The sequence below is a fragment of the Miniopterus natalensis genome, chromosome 18 (assembly GCF_054644295.1).
Source record: "Miniopterus natalensis isolate mMinNat1 chromosome 18, mMinNat1.hap1, whole genome shotgun sequence".
NCBI lineage: Eukaryota > Metazoa > Chordata > Mammalia > Chiroptera > Miniopteridae > Miniopterus > Miniopterus natalensis.
Window position 1 is genome coordinate 27,838,965 of NC_142098.1, and position 25,412 is coordinate 27,864,376.

The following is a 25,412-nucleotide window of genomic DNA, read 5'->3' on the forward strand; positions in this document are numbered from 1 at the left end:
AGGGAGCTGAACCGAGAGGCCAGAGCCGCGTTGCAAAAGGGAATTGTAGTTCTCAGTCATCCAAAGTTTCGGCCAAACTGGCTTATGGCTGAACAGCTTTGTACTACATTTCCCAAAGTTCCGGCTGGCCCGAGTTGGTCCGCCTCTGTGGCGCTCAGCATTGTGGGATATAGAGTTCGAAATATAGCGAGGCGTGGCCGTGTCCAAAGAGAGGTGCCGGACTCGGACTCGGTTTCCCTGCGGCCCCGGTAGACTTGCCGGTCATTGGCTGAGCGGGGCGGATCTGGTCCCGCTCCTCCCCGCCTCCAGTGACACAATAGCAGCTCCCTCCAAGATGGCGGCGGCTACGGCGGACCCGGGAGCTGGGAGCCCGCAGGCTGGAGACTCCTCGGGCGGGGGAGCTGGGGGCGGGCTGCCGTCCCCAGGGGAGCAGGAGCTGAGCCGGCGCCTGCAGCGCCTGTACCCCGCGGTCAACCAGCACGAGACGCCGCTGCCGCGCTCCTGGAGCCCCAAGGACAAGTATAACTACATCGGCCTCTCCCAGGGCAACCTCCGCGTCCACTACAAAGGTATTAGTCTGTTTGGCCGCGGGGGGAAAATGCCAGAGCGTCTGTGGGGCGGCTGTGCTGCCCAGCCCCTACCCCATCACGTCCATTCCCCGGCCCTGTGCTCCGAGTTAGGCCTTAGCCCCTGCGGGTGTCCTGGGTGGTGGGGCTGACCAGGCCGAGGGTCGAGTCCTAGTCTGCTCTGCCCTGAGACACCCGATGTCAAGAGAACTGCAACAGGTGTGACCAGACCCAGTGCTGGGTTGGAACCTCCACCTGAGGGCCTTCCTGCTTGTCCTGGGATAGCTCCAACTCCATCTGGGTCCTTCTTCACCACTGCTTAGTTTCAGCAGAGTCTGAAGAAAGGGGAGGTCACATCTGTTCCAATAGCCAGAGGCCCGTGGGCTTGCTCCTAGACTCCCACACTGACCCTGGGGTTCTGTACTAAAGTTTGGGGGGGTGTCCTCCAGGGCTGCCTCCTCATCCCCTGGCCTCCCAGGTGGGCTGCCTGCATTCTGGAGAGACTAGACTGCCGGCAGCAGTGGGGAATCTCATGTATCCACATTGCCTGTACCCTCCTTTGGTTTGCACCGGAGACAGAGTCTCAGGCAGGGTTGCTGTTCTCAGGAGGAGGTGAGCCAAAGGTAGGAGGTTTGTTTGCTCAGTTGTCTAATTATTCCTTAGACTATGTAAGGGCTTCCTCTGGCCATGGAGGAGTGAAGTTGCCGTGGAGCAGAAAAGAATGAGGTTCCCATTTGCATTTCCTTGTGCCGATATTTATTCCTTGCCCTCTCTAACTAGGTCATGGCAAAAATCACAAAGATGCAGCCTCAGTGCGTGCCACCCACCCCATACCTGCTGCCTGTGGCATTTATTACTTTGAAGTGAAGATTGTCAGCAAAGGAAGAGATGGGTAAGCCCCTCCTTACCACCTTCTTTCCCCCAACACCAAACTATTCCCTGTGGTCAGAGTTTGAGGTCTCCTGGGTGACACTTGTGAATATTGTGAGCTGCTGAGCCACATGGGTCTGGGCTGCTGAGGGTTGAATAGTAGGCTGCTTCTGTTACCTGACTGTGGGCATGGCCTGGGCTAAGCATCAGCCCTTGATGGCAAGTAGGTGCATTGCAGGCAGAAGAGGGGACTTCTCTTTAGTAATGTTGTAATGAGATATCTCACAGGCCAGGGAAACAAGTAACAAGTTTACATTAACAATTCAGCGTTCAGAATGGGGTTCCCCCTACTGAAGTGTGGTGTTTGTGATCCTCCTCTCACATTCTTGCTGCATTCAAGGTTCCTTTTTATGGCACTTAGTCATGTAGAGGCCCCAGTAGCCTTCAAAGGGATAATAGAGTCTCCACAGTATTCATCAAAGCTGTGGCAGCTATTGGCCTGTCATCTCAGGGTAAACAGCATGCACATGGTCAGAATCAGGTAACTTTATGCTGCTCATAAACTTGTTTTTCTGTCCAGGGACTTGAACACCAGTTGAACCAGCTTTAGGAAGGCCCTCATTAAAGTCAGCATTAGGGAGGTTCCCTATTTTATGGTGATCTAAGCAGAGAGAGGAAATCAAAGGGAAGATTTTTCTTTTCTTTTTTTCTTTTTTCTTCTCCCAGTCTCCCTTTTCCCAATGATTGTGACAAATCAGGTGTCTGAGTTATGAAATAACATGATTGCAGCTGTCTTGGAAAGGCTTTCCTCATCAGACCTTAGGTCTGGTGTGGGAAGTTTGCCAACACCTCTCGTGACCTTTGTGCCAACACTGAGTGTGTGTTTTTGAATATTCAGAATACTTTTTCTCTCCTAGGAAGTGTCCCCTTGTGGTGCCAAAGGGCTATACTGGGGGCAAGACTGCCAGAGTCAGAGCTTTGCCTGCTTTCTCAGTAATGATGTAACGTCCTTGCCTGAGAGGGTTGTGTGATCATGGGTAGACTGTGGGGCTTTCCGCATCTGTACTGTGGGGAACTAGGCCAGCATCTAAGCTGCTTTTAACCCCAGAATTCTGTTATTTGGAATTCTGATCATGGCAAGGTAGTGTATCTTTTGCTGTTAATCCTTACCCGAGGATATTTTTCCCATTGATTTTTAGAGAGAGAGTGGAAAGGTGGGGGAGAAACATTGATATGAGACACATTGATTGGTTGCCTCCCCCACACACCCCAACTGGTGTTGGGGCTTAAACCTCCAACCTAGGTGTGTGCCCTTGACCAGGAATTGAACCCATGACCCCTTGGTGCACTGGCTGACGCTCTAACCAGTGAGCCACACCAGCCAGGGCAAGCTATTGTATTTTTTACTTTTATCCCCATCTAGTGCATTTACAAATATGGAACATATTATTGGAGGGCTTTAAAGCTTCTATTTTCCCTTCACACTCTCTGATAAAAGCACATATATTTAATGTGCTTGAACTAGTGTGAATGAGAATGGCTTTTTAAAACAAACACTGCAAAAAACAGAGTATAGACTGAAATGTTGGTGCTGGAGTCTCATATTGCCAGAGAAACCAGGGGGCTTTTTAAAAAACTTATAGGGAGGAAAATGGATTGTTTTCTCTGTAAGCCTTATCATAGAAAGCAGCTGAGTTAGTGAGAAAATAGAACAGTTTTTCAGAAGGGGAATGTTGAAACGTAGAGACCTAGATTCCTTCACCTGACTTTTAACATTTCAGTTGTAAGTGGATCTTGCTGGAAAGGCCCTGTGTCTTGTTAGATTGCCTTACTTAGGTGTTGCTGTAAAACTGAAGAAAGTTGGGCATCTTCTCCCAGCTTCTGTTTCCAGCATTTTTACATGTGGTAACTATAGCCAATGAGCTGACCTGGAAACCTCAGTTTTAAAAAGGCCCCAGGTCATGTATGCCTTGGTAGCCTTCTTCAGTTGACCACTCTCAAATTGCAAATATATGAATATCCCATGGCCTCTATAGAATCCCTGAAAGCCTTCTTGTGGCTAGGGTGTAGCTAGTGGTTGGTATGGGCCAGGCGTGGTTTCAAGGAGACCAAGGGCAGTTACAGAACAGACAAAATTATCAGCTTGTTTCCTGTCAGTGTTGGAGGTGTGTTTCTGACCCGGGTTTGGTCCATGACCCAGGTGTTAGCTGGTTGTGTAGCTTTTTTGTATTATCTAGTTGATCCTCACAGTGTCCTGGAAAGTGTCTGGAGCAGATGATGATGTACCTATTTTGTGGGTGAGCCCTGAGCCCCTGGGATGTTTGGTGACCTGCCCTGGCTGCAGGGCTTAGGGTGTGTAGTAGAGTAGCCTAACTTGTCAGATGTCCTCGCCTGATCCCAGACACGTGTCTCCATGCTGCTGCTGCCTTTCCTCATTGCATTCCTTCCCTGGGTAGAGTGATAGAATGTCCAGTTGGATTCTTAGGGGATCACAGTGTTCTTAGGGGACAGAACTAAAAGGTGCTTAGTGCTGAGTGGCGCCAGACAGGTGTGACATGCTCTGAACTGGGCTTGATTGACTTACCATCTTATTGAATCTATAAACTTGTTTTTCTGTAGATTTGAGTATGGACCTTTTTTGTAAAAGGTGTTTATGAACCCAGTTGTCAGTGTCATTATTTTCCAGAAAGGCTTTTGTTCTATGATGTCTTTTGTAGAAAAACACATTAAGTACACTAAGCTCATCAAATTAGAAAGGTTTCGTAGAAAATTTCTTCATACCTACTGTGTGCCAGGCCTATGCTAGGTGCAGGGAGAACAAAGGTAAAGCCAGCACAGGCCAGCCTTGTTCTCAGGGAGCCTGTGGCCTACTCAGTAGAGTGGACTGAAAGGCTCTCTGTAAGAGGAGGCAGGGCCTGGGCATGGTTTTGAGGGACGAGTATGAGTTTCCCAGCAGGTGAGAACTTTTGGACCTAAAATGAGTCAGGTCACTAACTAGCTTGATGTCAGGTTGCTGGGCTTTCTGGGTACTCCCCAAATATAAGAGAGAGTGGAGAATGAGAGACTGTGTTTGAGCTGAGAGCTTGGCACAGACTGATGGGATTCTAATTTGATGAGCTTAATGTATTTAGTGTGTTTTTCTACAAAAGACATCGTAGACTGCTTTTTGCTGAGTCACCAGAGCTGGGAACCCCAGGAGCAGGTCTGGTGGGGCGAGGAGACATCAGAGCTCTGCCAGTGGTGCCAGGAGATAAGGACATCTGGGTTGATCTTGTTAGGAAGCCAAGGAGGCCCTGAAGCTGAGGGTCCCTGGGGGAAATGACTCGCTCAGTCAGAGTTCCTGGACCTGTGGGTGTCCCCAGCAGTTAGTGATGACACATGGAGGGAGTGGCTCGCCAGGCTGACAGATGCTCCATGGTGACCCTCAAAATAGACTGTAACATCATCCCAGTGGTGGTAGCCTTCTGACATGTGATGGGTGGCTCTACCCAAGAACAGCAGGCCTGGGCTAGAGCGCTAGATGGAGTTGTGGGGGCTCTCCTCTGCAGCTGGTGCCCAGGCCCTGAGCAGGGGCCTCCGGCCACAGCCAGCCTGCCTTTGCTTGCACTTGCAGCTAACTTCCTTTGACCAGGCAGCAGTGCGTTCATCCATTAATTCTACACACCACAGTGAGGCACCCATTGTTTTGTACCAGTCCTGCTCCTGGGCCTCAGGAGCACAGGCATGAGGCCTATCCAGAGAGGAGGCAGATATGCTTGTGCGCTTGAACTCGCAAAGTGGTGTAGAAAAGGCCATTCATGGTATGTGCTATACCCAGGGGTGACCCAGAGGTTGGACTTCCTCTTGCACCTGAGAATTTGGGGAAAGCTTCATAGAACAGTGATGATGCTAAATCTGGAAAGATGAGTTAGAGGGTTCCAGGTGAACAAAGTGAGAAGCAGATGCTTCAGGCAGAAGGAACAGTGCATAAAAAAATGTGGAACACAGGCCATGAGTAGGCAGGGGCCAGATTGGAAATACCTTCTGTGCTGTGGCCAAGGAGCATGGGCTTTATCCTGAGTGCAGCAGCAGTGTATGAGGACTTTGGATCTGTTCACACTTTTTTAAAAAAAATATATTTTTATTGATTTCAGAGAGAGAAAGGGGGAGGGAGAGAGATAAAAACATCAATGATGAGAGAGAATCACCGATCGGCTGCCTCCTGCACATCCCCCCACCCTGCTGGGGATCGGCCTACAACCTGGGCATGTGTCCTTGACCAGAAATCAAACTGGCAATGTTTTGGTGCGTGGATCAACACCCAGCTGAGCCACACCGTCCAGGGCTACCTATAGGTAATTTTAACTATAAAAGAATACATAAGATCTTTCAACACCTGACACAGTATATATTTTAAAAATAGACAACAGAGGATGGAGAGATGTAAGTTTAAACAAATACAGATGATTGTCATTATGTATGTTGTGTCATTTGAGGCCAGTGCAGAAAACAGAACCATTCCAGATATTTTAAGCAGAAAGTGGTTTAATACATGGAATTTGATGCTTTCAGAATCATTGGAACTTAGAATTTCCTTGTAATGGTGGGCTAGGTTATTTGAATAAGACCTTCTGCTGAAAATAATGAAAGGTGGTAAGTTACACACTAGAAAACTCAAGGCAAATTTCTGGATGAAGACCTGTAACTAGAGAGTTAAGGGAAATATCTGAGTACCTAAGAGCATTTACCATCTCCTCACACAGCTATGCTCCAGCTCTGTAATTACACAGGGCCAGAGAGGTAGAGGATAGGGGCCAGAGCTTACTGGAAATGGGATCTGGTGGGAACCCTTTCACATTAAGCTGGTGTACCAACTGGCTACACCCTCTGGTTAAGGCATTATATTTGGTTTTTGAATGTGGCAACCTCTGGAAAGTCAAGGCTTGGTACTTGAGATTCTGTCTGCCCTTTAGGGAAAGAGCCAGAACCCAGGGTGTGTGAGTAGCCTGCCTAGGGCCACCCAAGAGGGCTGTTCTGCCCCTTTCTGTCTGTGGGCTCTCTGGGTGTTTTGACAGTGCTGGTGGCAGTGGGCGCATGAGGGTCTTCTGACCCACATTCAGCAGAACGACCTTCTTTCCTGCAAGCACATCCTGCCTCAAAGCCCCTTTGCCTTCAGGCCTCTTCTTCCTCGGATGGTGCTCATGCTGGGTTCATTCATCTCTATAATGCCCCTCCTCTCATTGTGGACCTGCCCAGAGTTGGGCTTAGTGGGTTATTGGATGGCTTCCTAGCAGAGGGGTAGGGTGGGGGTGAGGCCATCTTTTGGTGTATGAGAGATGCTCCAACCAGCTAAGCCACCCTGGACTTCTTTTTTCTGGCCCTGATGTGAGGCCAGAATACTCTGGTGCTTTCCACTGTGCTCTATGCCAAGGCCTACTTGTCCCATCTGGAAAAGCCAGATGAGGCTCATGCTGGCACACAGAGCCAGAAGGGTGTTCTTGGTGACTCTTTGTGTGTGTGTATATGGTAAAATATATGTGACGTAAAATATGCCATTTTAACCATTTTTAAGTGGTTCATTCACTGGTTTTAATTACATTCACAATGTTGTGCAACAATCACCACTGTCTATTTCCAAAACTTTTCCATCACCCCAAACACAAACTCTGTACCCATTAAGCAATAACTCCCCATCCCCCCCAGCCCCTGATAACCTTTTATTTACTTTCCATCTCTTTGAATTTGCCTAGATAATTCATATAAGTGGAATCAAACAATATTTGTCCTTTTATGTCTGGCTTTTTTTTTTTTTAATCCTCACCTGAGGATAGTTTTTCCATTGCTTTTCAGACAGTGGGAGAGAGAGAGGGAGGGAGGGAGGGAGGGAGGGAGGGAGGGAAGGATATAGATGTGAGAGAGACACATCGATTGGTCGCCTTGTGCACATGCCCTGTCTGGGGCGGGGGATTTAGCCTGCAAGTGAGGTACATGCCCTTGGCTGGAATTGAACCTGGGACTCTTCAGTCCAAGGGCCGACCCTGTAACCACTGAGCCAAACCGGCTAGGGCTATGTCTGGCTTTTTATTTCACTTAGCATTAGGTTTTCAAGGTTTATTGATGTGGCTTGTATCAGAATTTCATTCCTTCTTATGGAAGTATATATATACCACATTTTGCTCATCCATTTACCTGTTGATGAACACTTGTTTTTTTGCCATCTTTTGGCTCTGTGAATAGTGCTGTGATGAACATTGCCATACAGGTATCTGTTTGAGTCCCTCTTTTCTATTCTTTTGGGTGTACACTTAAGAGTGGAATTGCTCGATCCTTCTGTGTTTAACTTTGTGAGAAACCACCTATTTTTCATAGTGGCTACACCATTTTAAATCACCAGCAATGTACAGAGGTTCCAATTTCTCCACATCCACACCAATACTTGTTATTTTTTTATCTTTACCTGAGAATATGTTCTTACTGATTTTACAGAGGAAGGGGGAGAGAAGGGGAGAGCGAGAGAGGAACACACACTAATTTGTTGTTCCACTTATTTATGCTGTTACTGGTTGCTGCTTGTATGTGCCCTGACCAGAGATCAAACCCGCAACCTTGGTATATCGGGATGATGCTCTAACCAACTGAGCTACCTGGCCAGGGCCTGTATGTTCTTTTTTTTAAAAATATCTTTCTGGTAACTTTGATTGCTGTTGCAGGGTCTACCCCATCTTGGGCTAGCACCTGGGTATAGCACATTTGCAACAGTACACAGACATTATTCTGCTAAGAATTGAAATCTCTAGGTCAGAGCTGAGAAGGAGCCCAGGAGCACATTAGTCCAATCTTTCTTCTTCTGATAGGGAACCTGAGATGTGGGGTGAAATCCAAGACCCACAGTACTGAATTAGGCTGCAGTGTCTGAGACCAGGCTTCAGAGTCTGGGGTGTCGTCCCTAGACCCCTGCTGTAAAGTATTGCTGTCACTTTAAAACTCTTCAGGTGCTTCTCTTCAGGAGGCAGGAAGGGAATGTCAGACTGTGGCTAAAGACATTTCTTTTGTGGAGTGCTCCAGGCTATCTCTCAGAACAGGATGGGGGAATTACAGCAAAGGAACGGGCTCCTCCCCCTAGGCCTTGTATATCTCTGGAGGATGTGAGCATCTAGAGGTCCAGTTTCTAAGGTCTTGTTCTCTGTCTACCACCCAGGCTTGCCTGGATTGTGGAAAAATTTTTAGTCAGTTGGAGCTGTGTTGATCCTGTGTCATTGTAGCAGGGTCCCCTGAGTGTGTGCTCTGTGTTGTGCTTGGGATGCTCCAGGTGCCGTGTGAACTGGAGCCCCAGCTCTTCTTCTGAGCAGGGATTTTGACCATTTCCTGCTGCTTCTGAAGGTGTTCTCTTCAGCCCTCCTGTCAAGGCTCAAGGAACTGGGTGTACTGAGGACCTGACCACAAAGGCCAGGTACTTCGGTGTGTCCCTTTGGCTCTGAAATGGGTGGGAGCCAGCCACCTCATTATGTGACCATCAGCTGACTCTTGAAATGGTTTTTCTATGACTATCAAAGTAATTTGTGTTAATTGTAGAAAATTTGTAAAACCAAAGAGAAAAGAAGAATCCAAGCTGATGAGTGTGTTCGCATCTCCACGTGACTGCAGTGGTTTCAGCAAAACAGTTGCTTTTGTGGGAGAAGCAGCACCGCAGGTGGAGGGTAGCATTTGCCTTAGAAGCCACCAGTTCATTCTCAATGCAGGTTATTGGCCAGGGCCCCAGTTCAGCCCCGCTGCTTGCAGTGGATGGTGAGAGCCAAGCCTCAGGGTGGACCATGCTGTTTGGTCAGCCAAGGGCTCCTCCACCACACTGCTCTCTAGTGGATCTCAAACCAGCTTGGCCTGAGCAGCACCTGCTTGCTGCCCTCTTTTCTCTTGAGCCCAACAGAGAGGCAGAGTCACTCTTCTAGCTCTAGCATGCATTGTGCTTTTGGCAGTGAAGGCTCGAAGTTGAGAAGGTAGAGGCCAACTCACGGCCTCACTGCCACGAAGAGCTCATCCGTTGTCCCTCTCCACTTACTGGCTCTCACTTCTCTGACGAACGGTATTTCTTCTCCATTTTGCTGCATTTTGTGAGAGTGTAAATAATTTTCTCCGTAAGTTCCTCAGATATATCCTGCTGCTTGAAAAGAGAGCCCTGCCCTAGCCGGGTAGCTCAGTTGGTTAGAGCATTGTCTTGATACGCCAAAGTTGTGAGTTTGATCCCCAGTGAGGGCACATAGAAGAATCAACCAATGAATGCATAAATAAGTGGACAACAGATTGATGTTTTGCGCTCTCTGCCCCTTCCTCTCTCTCTAAAATTAAGAGAAAAGAAAGAAAAGAAAAAAAGAGCCCTGGTGGAGATGTGAAGTGTAGGGAATTTTAGCTCTGTCTATTCCAGTTACCTGCTTGGAGGTGAGTGCCCTTCTGCCTCACTCCCAGGTGTCCAAGGCAGCTTTATGTTAGGTTAGTGGTCCTTAGCACCACCTCACCTGTTACCAAGAAGGAAGCAAATGCTCACCTCCTTTTAGCTCAGCAACCCCAAATAAATAGGCATTTGTTTTTATTTTTTATTTTACTTTATTTATTTATAGTTTGTTGATTTTAGAGAGAGGAAGGTAGAGGGAGAGAGAGGAACATCAATGTGGGAGACAAACATTGATCACTGCCTCCTGCACGCCCCCTACCAGGAATTGAGCCCACAACCCGGACGTGTCTTGACTGGGAATCGAACTGACAACAGTTCGGTGTGTGGGACGACCCCCAACCAACTGAACCATACCCTCCAGGGCAACAGGCATTTGTTTTTAGATGTCCCAAGATCCAGGCCTTTGAGAATGGCCTGCTTTCCTTTATTAGGTTCCAATGCTAAAAGAACCCCCAGTGCATGCACTAATAGTGATCCACCAGCCACCCTCCCTGCTCTGTGTCAGGGTGCATGGTGAACTCAGAGGCAGAGGTTAGATTTGAATCTGGATCTGTCTGATGTATTTGCTGTGATGCAGGTGTGTTTCCTGTTCAGATGTTTGTGCATAGTGTAAATGCCAGAGCTAGAGTGTAGCTGGAGAAAGGCTACTACTTACCAACTGACAGGCTAAGCACTTGGGCTCCAGAGTTTCTATGTGGGTCTCAGAGAATTGCCCTTTCTTTGGTGAATGGTTATGTTGGGCAATGTCCTGGGCAGCTTCTGCTCCACCCGGTAAGTTCACCATGTTCTAAAGAGTACTTGTCCCTTTCCATCCCCACTGCTCCTGGCCTTGTCCAGCCCTGTCATCTTCCAGTGGATGATTTTGGTAGCCTCCAGTTTTGCCTCTTGGATCCGTTTTCCAAATACCAGCTCTTTGATCAGCTGCGTCCTTTCTAAACCATTTTTGGAGCTTCCCATTGATCTTCCATGAAGTTCGAACTCCTTAAGGTAGTATGTAGGCTGGCTGTTTCCTGCTTCAGCTTTGGCTCTGTTTAGGTCTGCCCAGGCTGTGACCCAGCTACACTGAACTTCTCTCAGTTCCTTGATCGTGGGGCTGCTTTCTTGCTTTGATGTCTCAGCACATTCTGTTGCTTCTCCAGGGAACACACTCCTCTTTTTCCTCTCATCTCCTTTACCAGGTCTTGGCTCAGCCTTCATATCCTCTGGGAATCCCCGGGTGAGTGGGCCCTGATTCTCTTGCCTGCCCCTGACTTGACACTGGCAACTGTTGGAGGGCAGGGACTCCCCTATCCTGTGTCTCCAGCACCGTACTGGGCACAGAGGATCTTTGTGGAATGGGTGAATGATTGAAAGGGTCTCCATTAAGAGAAAGTTATCACACCTGTTTTTATTGAATTACTCAACTTTAGCAAGGACCCAACAGCTCCCAACAGCCCATTTATTTTCAAGTGCCACCAGAGATCAACAGAGGAGAGATAGTGTCAGGGTGGCTTCCTAACATCATTCTTCCTGCTCCGTAGATGCAGAAGTACTACTGTATGTGTCCAGGAGAACATTTTTGGGTATGAGGCTTTCATTATGCCCTCTCCTTACTGTTTCGTTTCATTCCTGGCAGCCACTGGAGAGCAGGGACCACATTGGTCTAGAACTTAGCAAAGTACTACACATTACCCCTTGTTGTTGAGAGGGAACGTCAGGTCTGCTTAGATTTTTCTTGAGTGGATGGAGAAGTGAACTTCACTCTGCCTGTGTGTCACTAGCTTTGTGGTTGTAAGTCATTTAATCTCACAGTGCTAAGGTCAAGTGGCAGCAAGAGGGGAGAATAGTACTAGGGGTGTTGTAGCTGAGCTCAGGGCTCACTTATCTGTCACATAGCTGTGGTTTGTCCTCATACCAGCTAGAAACTGAGGTTCCCATTGAAATGAGGCTGGGAGAGAGCCTGTGACTTTGGTGATACGGTTCTTCACCAGCCCACAAGTGGATGAACCTTGGGTTTGTTGAATGTCCATATGTGCCCAGCACTGCTGTGTCTCTGTGCTTTTTCTCTCAGGGCAGGGAGCTTCTTCCTATAGCCCCTGCATCCTGAGGTGAGTGGCAGGCATTGCCACTGTCTTGTCCACTGTGGTATAAGACATAGGGTTAGAACCTGTAAACTTAGGCTCCATCTCTTATGCTCAGATGTTTGGGTTTGGGGATTGATCTTTGGGGGATATCAGAACTGAATAAGCACATATCCAGGAGCTGGGTTTTTGTTGGTTTTGACCAGAGATGACACCTTTGAAAGACAGGGCAGGTAAAGGTATTGTCCCCCTACATCCTAAATCCCCAGTTTTGAAGAGGAAAAAAGACTTTATGTAATAGCAGATGTTATAGTTGATGATGTGGACTTGAACCTTATTTTTAAAACAGTAGTATTGATATGTATTTATTTTATTGTGGTAAAGTATACATAACATAAAATTTACCATTTTAGCCATATTTTTTTGAATTTTTATAAGAGTTTGAGCTAAACTGACGACAATTGCCAGGAAGCAAGATCTCAAATGCTCTGCCCATTAGCCATTTTTAAGTGTACAGTTCAGTGGCATTAAGTACATTCACATTGCCATGTGACCATAAAGTTATACCTCAGCCCTCTTTTGTTTGGCGTTTTCTGTATTCTGAGCTCCTCAGCCACCTTTTGACAATCATACGTGGTTAATATCAGGCATCATGTGTGGGTTTCTACTATTTTACTCTTAGAAGATGATGACTTGTTTTTCTTATTTCTAAGTTCTTGGGGAAATACTTCACTATTTCTTTGTACACTACAAACATTTAGACTGAAAAAAACCCACCCTGTTCATTAGCTTTTTTGGCCGTCCCTCTCCTGAATGTCACTAAGATATCTTTGACAGAATTGCCCGGCATGGGCCCCACCTTGCTGTGGGTGGCTTAGTTGCTTAGGCACCTGGGGTGGGAAGAGAGAGAGAGCAGGTCCCAGGGTCCTTATACACCACCATCCCCCAGCTTTGGATGGTTGGGGAGGCCAGCGGTGACACATGGGGCAAGGGTAATGAGTTTTGAGATGCCGGAGAAGAAGCTGTGTGTGAGGGGTCTTGACGATCTTGTAGAGATCCTGCCTGGCTGTACTTTTTCCATGTCCTGGTCCTTGCTGCAGAGTGGCTTTTCCCTGTGGGACTGATCTTGCATTGCTCTGCCAAGAAGACCTTTACTAGATTGAGCTACTTTAGGTTCTTCTTGGGAATAGATTCAGCTTCCTCAGCTGGAGCCAGAAACTATGGGACTGGAAGCAGTGATTTCAGGAAACTTTCCTTTGAAACTGAAGCTAGTGGTTCCTGGTTACAGATACTACCTCCTAATTCTTCAGCTTCTTAAGACATTGAGATGATTTCCCTGGGAAAATCAAAATGTAAAGGTTCTCCAAGAACCATTAGTATGTTAAAAGCCTCTACATTTATTGCTTTTCTTGTTTTTCTGTTTTTTACCAAGAATTATTTGAGGAGGGAAATGCATAATGATTTGCTAACCAAACTTTTGTGTGTGTGCTTTTTTGAAGGTACATGGGAATAGGACTTTCAGCTCAAGGTGTCAACATGAACAGACTTCCTGGTGAGTCATTGGTTAAGAGAACATTTGTTCTGCTCTCCTGCTCCATTCTGTAATGAGAGTCATGGCGGCAGCCAAGAGGCTGGAGAGGACTTTGCAAGCCAAGCCATTGGGTAGAGGGTTCTAAAAGGTGGCATTGGGCCAGGATGGTGTGATCTTCCAATCCAACAGTTAATTGGCAAGTGATTGTCATTCATGGAATTTGAACTGTATGCAGTCAAAACCAAGTGACCTGAGCTTATTCTCAGTGGGTACACGCCTCGGTAGCCTTCACTCCCATTGGCCTTTGCTTGACTGGCCTGGGACTCAGGCATATATGGGGAGTAACACTGCTGCCAACACTGGCTCCTTTTTTACTTCACCATGGTAAAGTTCAAAGTCTTTATGTGGCTTCCCACATTGGACATGGTTGAGGCAATTTCTTAATAAATAGGATGTGCACGAGACTTGGATTGAGAGCAGCCTCAGATTTGTAGAATGCTCTGGGCCCTGCAGATGGGACTCCTCTACATCCCAGGCACTCTTTCAGCTGTTTTTTGCCCAGTGGTTCCTGCCCAGTCTTGGGCTGAGCACAGTTGAGGGGAGAGAAGCCCTTACCAGAAGCTGGTGGGTTCCAGAAGATGGTCCTAAGTCTGTTTGTCTCTTGAGTGGCAGAAGTAACATGGTGCAAACTGCCCTCACACTGTCATGGAGAAAGGCAAAGTCCCTGTGCTTTTTTCCTGGTCATCTCTACCCTTTGTGACACAATGAAGGCAACTGGCTTTTTCCAAAGAGGGAACAGCACTTAACCTTATGTCTTTTCCAGTGTGTTTAATATCAATCACAGATTTTTTTTCCAGTGGACTAATTTAAAATACTTGAAGTCCGGATTTGCTTAGGAGTCAATTAATTGTCAGAAACATGACTTTTGTTTTTTTACTTTGATCTGAGTGAAAACTGGCCTTTTGTTATTAATCAGAATGTGTGTGGCATGTTTGGCCTCTATGTAGCATGTGGCTGTGATCTTTGGTATATAAGCCCCTGGCCTCAGCTGACTGGATGTGTCTACAGTGTCCATACCCTGCCTTTTCATGAACAAGGAGGTTAGGAAAATAATTTCTCATCAAGGGTAAACTGATTCTTAATCTTTCTCTTGCTCTAAATATGCTCTTTGAACTTTTGCACGCTTGGTAAGGGAGGAAAGAGGCTTTTATAGGCTTATTGTACAAAATTTATCATTTGTTGTTGGGTAGCACTTGAAGCAACCCTGAACATCAGTTAAATAATTTCTTTGTTAGTCTTCATAAAGGAATAGTATGCAGCCATAAATAATGAGGAGGTTCTTTAGGTACTGACTTGGAGTAATCTCTAGGATGTATTGTTAAGTGAAAAAATATAAAGTGTGCATAGAACAGTGTATAATATGCTACCAAGTGAAAAAAAGAGGGAAAGCAAACATATCTGTGTTTGCTTGTACATGCATAGACAGGATATCTTTGTAAAGCTACAGAAAAAATTGTAATATTGGCTATCTTTTGGGAAGGGACAGTGTGGCTAGGGACAGCACTGGAAAGGAAATTTTTCACTTTTGAAGGTTTCAGATTTTCTTTCTTGTGAATATATTTTCTGTTTAAAAAATATAAGTGAAATTAAGACAATAAACAAAAACAAATGCCCCCGCATCAAGAAGCCCTCATACTTGTCTTTCAGGTGGTCTTGGAATGCAGCCCTTTATCACGTGCTAGATTTGGTATTTGCATTCCACTTGCTCACCCTTCTTTAGTAAGAGAAGTGTGTCTGCTTGACCCATGGATTTGGGATCCATGGAGTGGAGCAGATGATGTGGGAGGTATGAATCAGGGTGACCTGAATCTCTGAGATGGAGCCATATGGAGCCAGCCTAGTCTGTTTGCCTTGGTTATGAGATGGGGCTCTGGGATGGTCAACAGCCAGCTGCTGGTCATGTGCTTTGACATTGTTTATGTAAAATTGTAGGGAAATCCATTTGGCCCTTGGAAGTCACACCCTGTCCAGGTATAGGGGGTAGGCCTGCAGGGAGAAGGAGCTTGGAGACAATGGATGAGGTGTTTGACACAGGAGAGTTGGCAACTTTTTTACATCCTCAGAGGTGCATCTTTTTTTTGGCAAGAGAAAAGGACCCCCTCAGTATTCTGTGGATATTGCACCTGTCTTCATTTTCACTCTGTCTGCCAGCTCCTGAGGGTTTTTCTTCTTGCCATATCTGATCATCTCCCTGATTTTTCTTTAAGGTGGAAAGCATGAATCAGATTGCATCTAGATAGGGATTCTCCCTAGGAAGGACAGATGCCTCTGGCTTTCCCAGGATACAAGGGCGGGCTGAGTGGCTGGACAGACCTAGTACAGGACAGATGTAGGGATAGAGGGGAAGCCGTCTCTTAGGAATGAGGGTGGGCCTGCCACTGTTCATCCTAATGTTGGATTGGGAAGATCAGAATACCCTTGGTGCTTTCCATCTTCTGGGCTCACTTTATTTTTATTTTTTAATAAAAATTTTATTGATTGATTGGTTTTAGAGAGAGGAACAGAGAGAGAGATTGAGAGGTTTGTTGTCCCACTTATTTACGCATTCATTGGTTGATTCTTGTAGGTGCCCTGACTAGGGATCAAACCTGCAACCTTGGCATGTTGGGACCATGCTCTAATCAACTGAGCTGCCCAGTCAGGACTCACTTTTTTAAAAAAAATTGGTGCTCAGGAGCATATATTTTCCAAAACAGAAAGTATCATCATTCATAGACAGTGGGACCTGAAACTACTTGCATGTATTTCAGTGGGGAGAGGAGATGGAGGATGATAGCAGCTAAAGCCTTCCTGCCATTTGCTTCTGATTTCCAAGAGGCCCTTGGTTGAGATGAAGGCTATTTGGAGTGATTGGCTGTATGGTTGGTGGAAGGTTAGTGATAGTGGTGGCCTAGGCAGGGTCTAGAATTTGAGATTTTGTTGTTAACCTTAGATGAGATGTTTGAGGGTTGATGTATCTTCTTGATAGATACAGGTGTGTTTGTGGAGGGTGGTGGGTGGTTGGAGTGATTGCTTCAGCTTCACAGTAGTGTTTCAGACTGGCATGAGGGGTGATAGAAGTTTGCCAGGTGGTTCTGGACGATGGTACAGTAAGGCCTGCAATTGAATCCATTTAAGTTGTCTAGTGCAATAGGAAGGCTTCCTGGGGACAGTCAGGATGAGCCAGTTGAAAGAGTCTTGTGTCCCACGTCAAGGGGCTTGGACTTCTTTATGTAAGCAGTAGGGGCTGCAGGAATGTTTTGAGAATAGACTAGATGTGATCAGATTTGCTAATAAGCATCTGATTCAGAAGTGCACTAGTAGGAGGAGGCCTTCCAGAGGGGTCGATGCTGGGCTGGGGCTCCTGGGCAGAGAACTGGAAGAGCTCGGGCATATCAGGGAACTTCAGGAGGTGGTTAAAGAAAAGATTCCCTTTCCTTGTCCTGAAATATTTAATTGGAAGCATTTAATCAGAAGTGGGCAGTTAAATTTATAAATGCCTATGGGTGTGTGAATATTGAGATAACTCAATATATCTGGTTTAGTTAAAAAGAATTCTATTAGATCATTGGGAGGAGTTCCTTATTTTCATGGTTGTATAGGTAGATAGCTTTCTATTTACAAGCTTAGAAAAATTTATCAGTGGATCCGTCAGGACCAGTTGGTCTTTTGGAGAGGACACTGGGGTATACAAGTTTTTAGAAGGCTTTTCCTTCTTCTTTTGTTAGCTTGTTCAAATAATTTGTTTCTTGTGGCATCACTTCCAGTATATTCTGCTTTGGTAATATGATTCTCTTATTAATATTATCAAAACCTAAAAATAAACCATCTTCATTGATCTTTTAGTTTAATTGAATCAATTGTGTCAATTTTTAAAAAGAGAATGCTTACTCTTAATCTCTTGCTTTTTTAATTTTAAAATTGAGGTATAATTAACATACCACACAATTCACCCCTTTAAAACTGCACAATTCATTAGTTTTAGTATAGTCACAAAGTTGTGCTACTATCACCACTGTTAATTCCAGAACATTAAAATATATATATATATATATTTTTAATGATTTCAGAGAGAGGAAGGAAGGAAGAGAGAGGTAGAAACATCAATGATGAGAGAGTTGTCATTGGTCAGTTGCCTCCTGCACGCCCCCAACAGGGGATCGAACCGGCAACCCAGGCATGTGCCCTGACTGGGAATCAAATACGATCTTCTAGATCATAGGTTGATGCTCAACAGCTGAGCCTTGCCCGGCCGGGCATTCCAGAACATTTAAAAAAAAATAATCCTCACCTAAGAATATGTTTATTGATTTTAGAGAGAGAGAAAGGGAGAGAGGGTGAGAAACATCGATGTGAGAGAAAAACATCGACAGGTTGCCCCCCGTATGGGTTTGAATCTGTAACCTAAGTATGTGCCCTGACCAAGAATCAAACCTGCAGCCTTTTTGGTGTATGGGATGATGCTCCAACCAACTGAGCCCCGTGGCCAGGGAAATTCCAGAACATTTTTATCACCCGAAAGAGAAACTCCATAGCCATTAGCAGTCATTCCTAGACTCTCCCTCTCTAGCCCCTGGAAACTACTAATAGAAACTACTTTCTATCTTCATGGATTCTCCTGTTCTGGACATTTTATATCAATGGAATTATATAATCTGTGGCCTTTTGTGACAGGCTTCTTTTACTTAACATAAAAGTTTCATCTAAGTTATAGTATGTGTCAGAACCTCATTCCTTCTTATGACCAAATAATATTCTGTTGCGTGGATATATCACATTTTGCTTATCCATGCATCTGTTGATGGATATTTGCATTGTTTCCACCTTTTTGCTCTTATGATTGGTGCTGCTACAAACATTTGTGTACAAGTTTTTGTGTAGGCATATGTTTTTATTTTTCTTGACTATATGCCTAGTAGTGGAATTGTTGGGTCATATGCTAACACTGTTTAATTGCTTGAGGAACTGCCAGACTGTTTTCCACAGCAGCTGTCCCATTTTACATTCCCACTAGCAGCATATAAGGGTTCTCCATATCCTTGTCAACACTTGGGATTATCTGACTTTTTTATTGTAGCCGTCCTAGTGGGTGGAAAGTGGTATCTCATTGTGGTTTTCATTTCATTTCCCTAATGACCTATGTGCTTTTCATGTGCTTATTTATCATTTGTGTATTTTCCTTGGAGAAATGTCTATGAATGTCTTGTACCTATTTTTTAACTGGGTTATCTTTTTATTTTTGAGTGGTAAAAGTTCTTTATATATTCAGGATGCAAGTTTTTTATCAGTTATATGATTTTCTATTCTTTCCCCCTATTCTGTAGGTTGTCTTTTCACTTTTTTGATATCCTTTGAAGCATAAGTTTTTTGTTTGTTTTTTTAATCCTTATCCAAGGATATGTTTTTTATTGATTTTATAGAGAGAGGAAGGGAGAGAGAGAGAGAGAGAGAGAGAGAGAGAGGAACATTGGTGTGAGAGAGAAACATTGATCGGCTCCCTCTTATTGCCCTGATGAGGAATCAAACCTATAACCTAGGTATGTACCCTGACCAGGAATCGAACCCTCAGCCTTTTGGTGTATGGGACGAGGCTTCAACCAACTGAGCCACCCAGCCAGGGTGAAGCACAAAAGTTTTTAATTTTATGAAGTCCAGTTTGTTTTATATATATTTAAAATAACACAGTGTGGTACAGGTGCAAAGATACATATATATTGTGGATCCCTTGCAATGCCATATGAATTTTAGAATTAGCTTGTCAATTCCTATAAAGAAATCAGCTGGGATTTTCACAAGGATTGCATTGAATCTGTTGATCAGTTTGGGATGTATTGCCATCTTAACAATATTAAATCTTTCGATCCATGAGCATGGAATGTTTTTCCATTTGCTTAGATCATCTTTAATTTCTTTCACTAATATTTTGTAGCTTTCAGAGCATAAGTTTTGCATTTCTTTTGTTAAATTCTTTCCTTTTTTATTCTTTTTGATGCTACCGTGAATGTAGTTGTTTTCTTCATTTCGTTTTTAGGTTTTTTTGTTGCAAGTGTAGAAAATATAATTAATTTTTATATGTTTATCTTGTATTTTAATTCTTTATGTTGCTGGTTTCAGTTTGCTAGTATTTTGTTGAGGATTTCTGCTTCTACTTTTATTTTCTTTGTCCTTCTTTCCTTTGGTTTATTACTTTATTTCCCCCCATACTCTTGAGTATAGTTATGTCATCATATTTTTAATTTTCTTACTAATAAAGGTAGGTGTCTTGTTAGAGACATATTTTCTAAGTACCTCTACTTCTCACAAGTTTTGATATGCTCTTTTCCTTTTAAAGTATTTATTACTTTTTTTTTTTTTTCTCTTGGTTAATCCTCACTGGAGAACATTTTCCCATTGATTATTTTAGAGAGAATAGGAGGGAGGGAGGGAAACATCTATGTGAGAGAGACACATCAACTGGTTGCCTTCTATATGCACCCCAGCTGCAACCCAGGTACATGCTATTGACCGGAAATCGAACCCACAACCCTTCGGTCTGCAGAGTAATGCTCTAACTACTGAACCACACCAACTGGGCTACATTCTTTATTCTTAATTTTATTCCTAACCCTGGTTACATTCAAGAGAGTAGAGTTCTCTGTAATTTTCACTTGATTGGGCACTATTTAATTATATGTTTAATTGGCTGAGCCTGACTTTATGTCATCATAATCTGTAATATAATGTGGGCTGACTTTTTAAAAATGATTGTACTGGTTTATCTCCAGCACAATCAGTTTTGCGAAATATGTAGGTACAGAGTTTGTTTCTCATCTGTCATATAATTTTTATACATTTGTTTTTTTCTTATTCATTAATATATCTATATATTTTATAGGTTTTTTTTACCAGGGAACAAAAGTAATTTGAAATTGATGTGTTGAACCAAGGGCATTGCATTGGAGTGTTTGAGTAGCTGTGGGCCTGATGGCTAGCACCGGGTGGGGGAGATGGTGGGGTGTGTTAGGGAGAACCACTGAGGGGTTTAAGTAGGGGTATAACCTACTGAGGTTGGAGGGGGCAGGAGCAGGTGCAAGGAAGCCAGTTAGGAGTCTGTCTCAGTGGCCCAGAAGAGCAAGGTCGTATCTTGGAGTAGAATGATGGAGAGGAGAGGACAGGATTGAGTCCTGTGGGCGGTAATTCAGCTGGGCTTGGTGTTTCAGAGTAGTGGGTGAATGGACTGTAAGCCCCTGGTGGTATGCTTCCAGATTTTTGCTGATAATTTGTTTCATGAATGTTTTTTATTAATAAAATGGCTGCGTGATGGCTATTTTAGAGGCCAAGTCTCAGTGTCATTAAAAGGAAGTGGGAGAGCTTAAGTTGAGCAACCCTTGCTTGAGTCAGCCCAAGAAAAGGGATTAATTTAGGAAGTCCAGCATTGGCCTACCCAGCTGATGCTGTCAAGAAGTACCTGGCCTTTGGCTCTTAGTCCTGCCTTTTATGAGTCCTTGAAAGAAGTTTGTGAGGAAGGAGAGGCCCAAGTGTAGAACTGAAGCCACTTTTCTTACAGTTCTTGATCTGGTTGAGTGAAACCAATAAGAACAGATGATGGCCTGGCCTGAGAGAGTCTCTGCCTCTTTCTGTCTGAAGCAAGTTCTTAACCATGGGGGATAACTTTCCTCTCTCTCTCTCTTCCTCCCTCCTCTCCTTTCCTCCTCTAGCCTGGGCAACTCGTTTCTCTGGTTTCTTTTGGGTCTTGTTCCTGATTAGAAATGACAGTAGCTGAGTGAAGTGGGTGTGGAGAAGGCAGAGGCAGTTCTCACCTTTCTTGAGGGATCCAGAAGACTCTAGTTTGGCCTATGAATGGTTGGGTGTGCTTTGCCAGGCCCTGCAAGTGCAGTTAAAGGGCAGCCGGTGGGCCCTTCAGGCAACTCACTCCTCTATCTCTGAGCAGGTCACACCTCCAGACACCTCAGTGCTTTGTGAGCCAACTTGCCCCAAACTGAGGTTATCTTCCTGCAAAAATCAGACCTTCATGCGTTCCTCATCTCTGCTGAAAGTCACCATCAATCCTGGTCCCCAGGTGGCCTCCTCAGAGTAATCTTCATGCCCTCCCTTACCTTCATCCCATGGTTCTGCCACTCCCCAAGCGTCTCTTTAATCTGCCCCCCTTCTCTATTCCTGCTGTCATTGCCTGTCCATTGGGCTGTCTCCTTAGCCTCCTGATTGATCACTCTACCTGAGGCCTCTGCTCTCCACTTCCTGTGTACACTCTGCCCCTTGCCTGCTTTGTGCCTCTGATCACTCTGCCCAGAGGACATAGAAACTGGTCTCTGCTCAGTTTCTTCTGCCCTCCACAGACACCACATACCAGCATTTCTGTGTGGAGCCCCAAACATGTGCAAATATTTCTTACTTTACCCCTTAGGGTGTCCTTCCTGCTTGTGACCCTCTGTGCAACCTTGCCCGACCCCTTTAGCCCTGATCATATCTCCATGATGACACTTGTCACTTGCCTCATATGACGTTTTTACATTTATCCAGCCATGTCCTTGCTCGCTTGTTGGGACTTGGACCACATCTTTTGAATTTTCTTAGTGGAGGAGGGGAGAGAAACATCAATGTGAGAGAGACACATTAATCGGTTGCCTCCTGCATGCGCCCCGACCTGGGGTCGGGGATCGAACCTGCAACCCAGGTATGTGCCCTTGACCAGGAATCAAGCTCGCAACCCTTCATTGTATAGGCCAACACTCCAACCACTGAGCCACATTGGCCAGGGATAGACTACATCTTTTTATCATCAGTATCCCAGAAAGAACACAGATACACTTGGGTTGTGGGAAACAGCCATTCCTGTGTTTTGCTGTGCTCAATGTAATTTCTTTAGCAAGCCAAGTGTGGTGGAACCAGTCTTGAGTCAGGTCCCCGCTGGGCCTTGGGCCAGAATACTTCATTTGAAGCTCAGCCTTCCTTCACTGCCTTAACGATTGTGGTGCTGATTGCCTGTGAGGTCTCTGTCACTGCCTTCTCCCTGCAGGAGGAATGACTATTTCCCATTTTCTGTATGTCAAGGCTCATTGTCACTGAATCAACTACTGGCTCACATTTGATCACAGGAGGAAACAGGTCTCTAGGACCATTGGAGCAGTATTGCACAGTGGTTAAGAACATGGACTCTGGAGCCATACTGTCTGCATTTGTGTCATGGCAGTTGTGTTACCTGGAGCAAGTTACTTAACTTCTTTGTGCCTCAGTTTTCTCATTTTATTTTATTTATTTTTTTAATCCCCACCCGAGGATATTTTTTCCGTTGCTTTTCAGATAGAGTGGAAGGGTGAGAGAGTGAGTGAGAGAGAGAGAGACATTGATGTGAGAGAGACACATCAATTGATTGCCTCCTGCACATTACCTGACTGGATCCGGAGATCTAACCTGCAACCAAGGTACATGCCCTTGGCTGGAATTGAACCCGGGACCCTTCAGTCCTTGGGCCAATGCTCTAACCACTAAGCCAAACCAGCCAGGGCTCAGTTTCCTCATTTTAAATGGAAGTGATACTAGTACCTAACTCATATATGGGATGGTTAAGAGGATTAAGTGAATTAATTCCTATAAAGTGATTGTAAGAGTGCCTGATACAAAGGGTACATAAATGTTAGCTATTGTTGTTACTGAGAAAGATATTTTTTTCCTATCAGACGAAGAAAGTACCTATACATTGAAGTTTCTTTTATGAATGTTTGTATATCAAAGTGGAGTTAGCTGTTTTTTCTACCTAAGGGAGGAATTACCTATACATCTAAGGTTCTTTTATGAATGTTTTGTATATCAGAGTGGAGTTAGCTGTAATCAAAACTACATTTTCTCTCCAGTGCTTACATTTTGGGTTTCAGTAGACATTTAGCTGGAGTTGAATTATGGAGGAACAGACAGCGCAGCAACCAAAGTCATGATGTTGATGTTTCAGTGTTTTCTTGTACTGGGCTCAGCAGCAGCCCTCTAGGGCTGTCAGGGGCAGAGGGCTGCTGTGGTGGTCCCAGGGCAGAAGGTAACAGAGAGTGCCTCTCATATGGGGCTGTGGTGCTCAGACTTTCCTCGGAGCAAACAGGCATGTCTTAACTTGCACAGTCAGAGGTTTCTGTTGGAAGATGTGGAAGTTTTATTGTTTACATTTCGTAAGGTGTTTTTGGCCTCCTTAAGCATGAAACCAAGGAACAGGTGTGGCCCAGAGCAAGAATGTCAGAACTTTTGGCTAAATGACTTGGAAGCAGGGCCGGATGACCTGCAGGCAGGTGAGTGTACCTGCAGCCCCACCCACCTATCGGTGAGCTGGCCGTGAACAGCAGGGGCTGGAATCCTTGGATTGGGGAAGCAGGGAGAAAAAGCCAGGGGTGCGCCTGGCTGGCGGGGCTCAGTGGTTGAGCATTGACCTATGATCCAGGAGTTTGAGGTTCAGTTCCCGTCAGGGCACATGCCCGGGTTGCGGGCTTGATCCAGTCGGGGGTATGCAGGAGGCAGCCAATCAGTGAGTCTCTCATCACTGATGTTTTTCTCTCTCTCCCTTTCCCTTCCTCTCTCTGAAATCAATAAAGATATATTCTTTAAAAACACAACAAAAAACGAATAAGTCAGGGGTGTGGATAGAGAATAGGGTTTTGGCTTCTCCTAAGCTTGGGTGCTTTGAAGGGGGCAAGGGTAGAACAGATCTTCCTTCTGGTCTATACCTCACAGAGAGCAAGGAAGACTCGGGGTGTGGTGATAGGCGGCCCCATCTGCATCACAGCTGGGTAGCTGTTAACTTCCTCCTTTGCTGTTTCTGTGGAGGAGGCAGCTGTTCTCTTGGTGTGGCATGTATTACTTTAATTACTACAGCCCCTCAAAGGGGAACCCAGGCCCACTGAGGTATACTTTCCTTGAACTTTTGGAAAAGAAGCAGCTGTAAGAACTACAGCTTGGTATTAGGAGTGAAGGGCATAGCCTCTGAAGCAGATGGCAGCCACGCCTTGGGGTGGGGTTGGGGCAAAAGGACTCTGCCTTCTTTCCACAGTATGGTTGTGTTCAAGTGAGCATCTTTTCCTTCCCCTGGAGCTTTTTTATCAAGCTTGCTCTGAGTGGGCTATTAAGAGCATTTGTGTTTGTGTCCTGATCCCTGTGGCAGACCCTAGGAGGCCTGATCCCTGTGGCAGGCCCTGCTTCTACTGGGTGGGACACATTCTGCAAAGAGCTGATATTTCACATCTGCACGTGCCGCAGGAGAGCAACAGCAGATAGCAGAGATCAGGGTAGAACAGTGGAGGTCTGTGCCAGGTTCACGAAGGCACAGACTCGCCCCTGTTGGTGGTGTGGCAGGCACTGACAATAAACAACAGGGTGTTGTTGTTCCCTGTCCTTTCTCCCTATCCTTGTTGGTTACAGCACATGCATTATAAGGTGTCTCAATAGCAGGTAGCTTTGTGTGGTGGATGTCTTAGAGATTACTAGCACATAGGTGGGTTTCCTGTAATCTGGAAATGCTACTTTTGTCTATACCTGCCAAACAGGTCCTGCTTCTGTCCCACTCCATGTAGGCTAGGTACCCTTGTTGCTTACAGTTGATGTGTCCTCACTGTGTCCACCATTAACTACTACCTCTCTTGGAGCATCTTTCATTCCAGAATCTATAGTGCTTCACAGGGTCTTCCTTGGGGTTGCTCAGTCCCAGTCTCCATCAAGGAAGCCATGCTTCTTTCCAGCTGGGTGGGTTGAGTCATCAGGGCTCCACTGGACATCCAGGCGAACCTCCTCCTGAGCGTCCTTGGAATGATTGTAGGTGTCGTATAAACCTCCCAAGTGAGTGCCAGTGTGGTAGAGGCAAAAAACCAACTGGTGATGGCCCTGCGGTTCAAGCCTGTAGGAGTCTCAAGCAGCCCTGCCTTGAAAGGGAGCAGCCAGGAGATTCTCTG

The 25,412-nt window shown here is 45.4% G+C and overlaps 1 protein-coding gene across 2 annotated transcripts in view; it reads left to right on the forward strand.

Annotated features, from left to right (window-relative positions):
* Window positions 1-319: 319 nt before the first annotated feature.
* Window positions 320-25,412, forward strand: part of RANBP10 (RAN binding protein 10) — a 55,805-nt gene continuing 30,712 nt past the window's right edge. Inside the window, exons 1-3 of one of the 2 annotated variants that reach the window (XM_087827537.1) lie at window positions 320-569; window positions 1,347-1,458; window positions 13,421-13,473. In XM_087827537.1, the coding sequence (XP_087683663.1) occupies window positions 335-569; window positions 1,347-1,458; window positions 13,421-13,473 (400 nt within the window). In that variant the 5' untranslated portion in view covers window positions 320-334. The remainder of the gene's footprint in view (window positions 570-1,346; window positions 1,459-13,420; window positions 13,474-25,412) is intronic. The other variant, XM_087827536.1, reaches the window with a different exon arrangement.